Source organism: Musa acuminata, chromosome BXJ1-5 (assembly GCF_036884655.1).
Source record: "Musa acuminata AAA Group cultivar baxijiao chromosome BXJ1-5, Cavendish_Baxijiao_AAA, whole genome shotgun sequence".
Taxonomy (NCBI): Eukaryota; Viridiplantae; Streptophyta; class Magnoliopsida; order Zingiberales; family Musaceae; genus Musa; species Musa acuminata.
Genome location: NC_088331.1, coordinates 40,911,326 through 40,915,465, shown reverse-complemented (window position 1 = coordinate 40,915,465; position 4,140 = coordinate 40,911,326). Strand labels below are relative to the sequence as shown.

Here is a 4,140-nt window from a genome sequence, read left to right as displayed (position 1 = left end):
CATACATATATATACATATATATACATACATATATATATATATATATATATATATATACATATATATACATATATATATATATACATATATATACATACATATATATACATATATATATATTTATATATATACATATACATATATATACATATATATATACCATGTATATATATTTGTATGTATGTATATATATACATATATACATGCATGTATATATATTTGTATATATGTATATATATACATATATAAATACATACATACATACATATATACCTATATTACACACACACACACACACACACACACACATATATATATATATATATATATATATATATATATATATATATATACATATATACATACATATAAATACATACATATATATATATACATATATACATATACATATATATATATATATATGTATGTATGTATGTATATATGTACATACATACATATATACCTATATATACATATATATGTATTCAAAGCAGTTCTCAGTATGCACAATATATAACATGATATAGAAAAGACATAAAACAAACAATGATCGCAAAGAATTTCAATGAATTGCACATAGCCTAAAGTACAAACTTTACAGACTGCACAGATACTCATCTGCACTTTGTTATGTCCCCCTTCATAGAAAAACGAATGCGTAGACGTGAAGACCAAGAAATATCCCGTTTACGATTCTGGATGAGCCTCAGCATTTTGCTTTACAGAACGATTCAGCTACAGGGTCACATTAGCCACATGGAACCCATCTGCTGTCTCCGTAGATGAAAAACATAATGAAGTTAGAGATTGTTGATGAACAAGCACTGAGTTTCAAGAATGTGGTTTTTAATTTGCTTTTCAACTATGTTCTAGCTTCTCGACCTTCATGATATGAAACTCCAACTACTACATATTCAGGTTCATGGATCTCCTGAGTGATCTCCATGCGTTCTGCATGATGCCCACTAGGAAGTATCCATTGGTTGTACTGATCATCAGAAACCTCGTGACTGCCATCCATTTGGTCGTCAAATAAGGGGGACGCAGCAGATTTTGCTTCGAGAGACTCATTTAATGGCAATCGGCAAATCGGACAAGTAGTCTGTTTCTGCAGCCAGACATCTATACAAGCTAGATGGAAATTATGATGACAGGATGGCATGATCCGCAGAATCTCTTTTTCCTCATATTCACCTAAGCAAATTGAGCACCTGGTGAAGCAAAAAGATAATACATGACTGAACAAAATATATATTGCTTTTGTTGAGATGATGATAAAGTGAAGTAAGATATGCTTGATGGATTTTGCAGCGAATTGTTTTAGTAGCCAATACAAGACTTGGCAATAAGAGGAGTGGGAATGAAGCATTAAAAAGTTTACCCACAAGAGAGAGACAACCAAGCTTGTGATGCATAACAAAACTGAGAATATTATGATAAGGAAAGTCAATGTAGATTTTATGCCAGTAACATTGCAAATAGATTTCAGCTTTGAGATAATCCCACCAACCAACAGTGAGTGGTCATGGCAAGAAATTCTCCATATGTTTTCCACTAAAATCCATCAAACCAAACATATGTCCAGTTTTTCATCAGAAATAGACTCATTGAAGCATTACAAGATTATATGAAGTAAACATAATTAAATCACTAGGAGTGTGAGCAAGGGCCTCAGATTGAGGAATTTGTCATGAATAATTTGGTTAAGGTGATATAATAATGTGTTCAGGCAGATCAAGAGTGTCTGCATAAAGGAAATCAACATTTGGAAGGAGACTTACTGGTTATCTTCTCTGGAAGAAAAAGCTTCCAGCTTGTACTTCATTGTAGGAATAGCATCAACAAGAACAGGTTCCAAGCCACCGATTGAGTGCTCAGGCTGTTAGCAAATTAATCTCTCAATGGTCAAATAGTGTCAATTCATTTAATTAATGAAAATGACAAAAAAATTCTATCATAGTAAGGACAAATATGTAGATTTGGTTTGGGTAATATCAAAATTCTTTAATTAAAAGCATAGTCATCCTCAAAAAACACAAAATTATGACACAAATTGATGTGTACTTGCAGAAAAGGTTTCCATGTCAAGAAGAGCCAAATTTTAGCTTAATGAGTCATCAATACAAATGTTATTACTTATTTTCTTTGCAAAATATCGAAGTGACCACAAACTTATTTGATATCCTAAAATGACATTTGCTGTATCTTTAAGCCATACTCACCTATATAAGTTACCAGAAAGCAAAGAAAGATGAAGTTTATGAATGTCATGTGACTGCAAATTTGCTCAAAAAAAGAATAGTATAGTATGGAAGAAGAGAGATAATTAGGTACCACTAACATCCCCAACAACATGTGATACCATTGACCTCCAGCTCCAAGTACGGGCCTACTGATAAAGACTTCTGCTTGGCCGAGTGTACTCCTCTTTTTATATTTTGTGACCTTACAGTGAGACGATAAAATCTTTACTAGCCAAGCTAGGTAGCCCATTTGGTAGATTCCACCCCTTAAAGGTAAAAAAAGCCCTGTTTTTGTTGCAGAACACCTATTTCAAAAGTTGCAAGCACAACAAAGTCACAAATCCACGCGGCATCTTTAACATGAATCCAACGATTCTACAATGTATTTAATGGAATAACTAAAATTTCGTAACCTAATAACAAATAACAAAAAAATCATTTTTTTCTCTATTAAAAGCAATTGTTTCTGCTCTGTTCAATCCAGTAAATTGTTTCTTAGAATTACACAGAAAATAACCTTTCTCTGATCCTTAAAATGCACATGATTCAGCTAAAATTGCAACTTTAGAGTTTGGTAAGGTAAAAATCGCCCATGCGTATGTTTATAACAAAGTCGATCTTCATGTGAATCTAGTATCCAAGTCTTCTTCTTAGGAAGAATATTTCAAACAACTTATGTTCACTTGTCGCGGTAATTTCTTCCGCTTTGCTATAAGCAGAGTTCTTAACAAAGCTAAGCTGGTAGTTGTACCAAAAATGAATCGTTTTAAATGGCACGTTTCAGTTTCGAAGCAATTAGAGTGAGCAAACCACGAGGCCGGGCGACGGGACGGCGCCTCACCTGGCCGACGTCGGAGCGGAGCTCGATGTCCAAGGGAGTGGCGCGGGAGTCGGTGGAGCGGATGCGGCTGCAGAGGAGGCGCGTGCACACGAACACGATGAAGGTGGCGCTCATCCCGAACCCGATCACCGTCGTCACCAGGTTCAGCCCCGACCCCCACATCTGCTCCGCCGCTCGTCCTATTACGGCGGGAACCTCCCCCTGCCTCTGCTCAAAGTGTTCTCCTCACGGTTGCCACAGCCGCCGCCAGGAAAAATGGGATGGATTGGGTCGGGCAATGAGGGATCGGACGGTTAAAGGTACGCATCTGGAGTTGGAAGGAATAGCTTTGGGGGATGGCAAAGAATGAGAACAGCCGAGGCGGAGAGGGAGAGACAACGGTGGGTTTCCCTCGTGTCGTATTCCATGCGCCGCAGCGCACACGGAGGACGGATCATAGCGTGTTAAGATTCGTGTGCGAGTGGATCGTATCGTACCGCACGGGATCGACAATGCGGGAATGCGCAGAGCAGGCGGCTGCCGCTGTTTGGTGTGAGGCCCACAGGGCAATAGATTTTTCAATATAATAATAAGGCCGCGAATCTGTGTTTTTTTTTTAACGATAAGCGCAAGCAGATTCCTTTGAAAAGTCAACAGCGGGAAATTACAATTTTACCATTTACTGCACCGCTTTTTTAATTTAACAATATTTTTTTTATTTAAGCCATTTCAAGGAAACCTCACACTTTGATATTTTTTCATGTCCTCTATTTTTTAAAAATATTATTATAGTATTTTTGAATGAAATAGTATTTTATCATTATACTATCAAATAAAAAACTTTAAACAAGTGTTTGATGTAGTATTTATATATATTTTATTTTATTTATGCTTTGCATAACATATAGAGAGCTTAGAGTAATCTTGGTTAAGTTTTACCGTCATTTTAAGTTTATAAATGTAGTTTGATAGTCGTTTTAGGTTTATAAATATAGATTGTATGCAGGAGTAAAATTATCTAGAAACAAACCATCCAGACAATTAATTTATAAGGTTTTCTAGCTCCGTAGACT

The 4,140-nt window shown here is 35.7% G+C and overlaps 1 protein-coding gene across 2 annotated transcripts; it reads right to left on the bottom strand.

Moving 5' to 3' along the window:
• Window positions 1–551: 551 nt before the first annotated feature.
• Window positions 552–3,477, bottom strand: LOC135674314 (putative RING-H2 finger protein ATL69). 2 transcript variants are annotated; one of them, XM_065184051.1, is made up of 4 exons: window positions 3,089–3,226; window positions 2,339–2,552; window positions 1,786–1,883; window positions 552–1,215 (listed from the first exon to the last, which is right to left on the bottom strand). In XM_065184051.1, exons 2-4 carry the CDS (start codon window positions 2,495–2,497, stop codon window positions 867–869), a joined length of 606 nt encoding a protein of 201 aa, XP_065040123.1. In that variant the 5' UTR covers window positions 2,498–2,552; window positions 3,089–3,226; the 3' UTR covers window positions 552–866. The 2 variants fall into 2 exon arrangements, with proteins under 2 accessions (XP_065040123.1, XP_065040122.1); XM_065184050.1 differs by lacking the exon at window positions 2,339–2,552 and having other exon boundaries at window positions 3,089–3,477.
• Between the last annotated feature and the right edge of the window lie 663 nt (window positions 3,478–4,140).

Bases quoted from the DNA above. Each gene is read 5' to 3' on its own strand.
- LOC135674314 (XM_065184050.1), bottom strand. From the start codon at position 3,250: ATGTGGGGGTCGGGGCTGAACCTGGTGACGACGGTGATCGGGTTCGGG. The intron at 1,884-3,088 runs GTGAGGCGCCGT...ATTTGCTAACAG, and splicing joins TCCGCTCCGACGTCGGCCAG to CCTGAGCACTCAATCGGTGG. The intron at 1,216-1,785 runs GTAAGTCTCCTT...TTGCTTCACCAG, and splicing joins TCTTCCAGAGAAGATAACCA to GTGCTCAATTTGCTTAGGTG.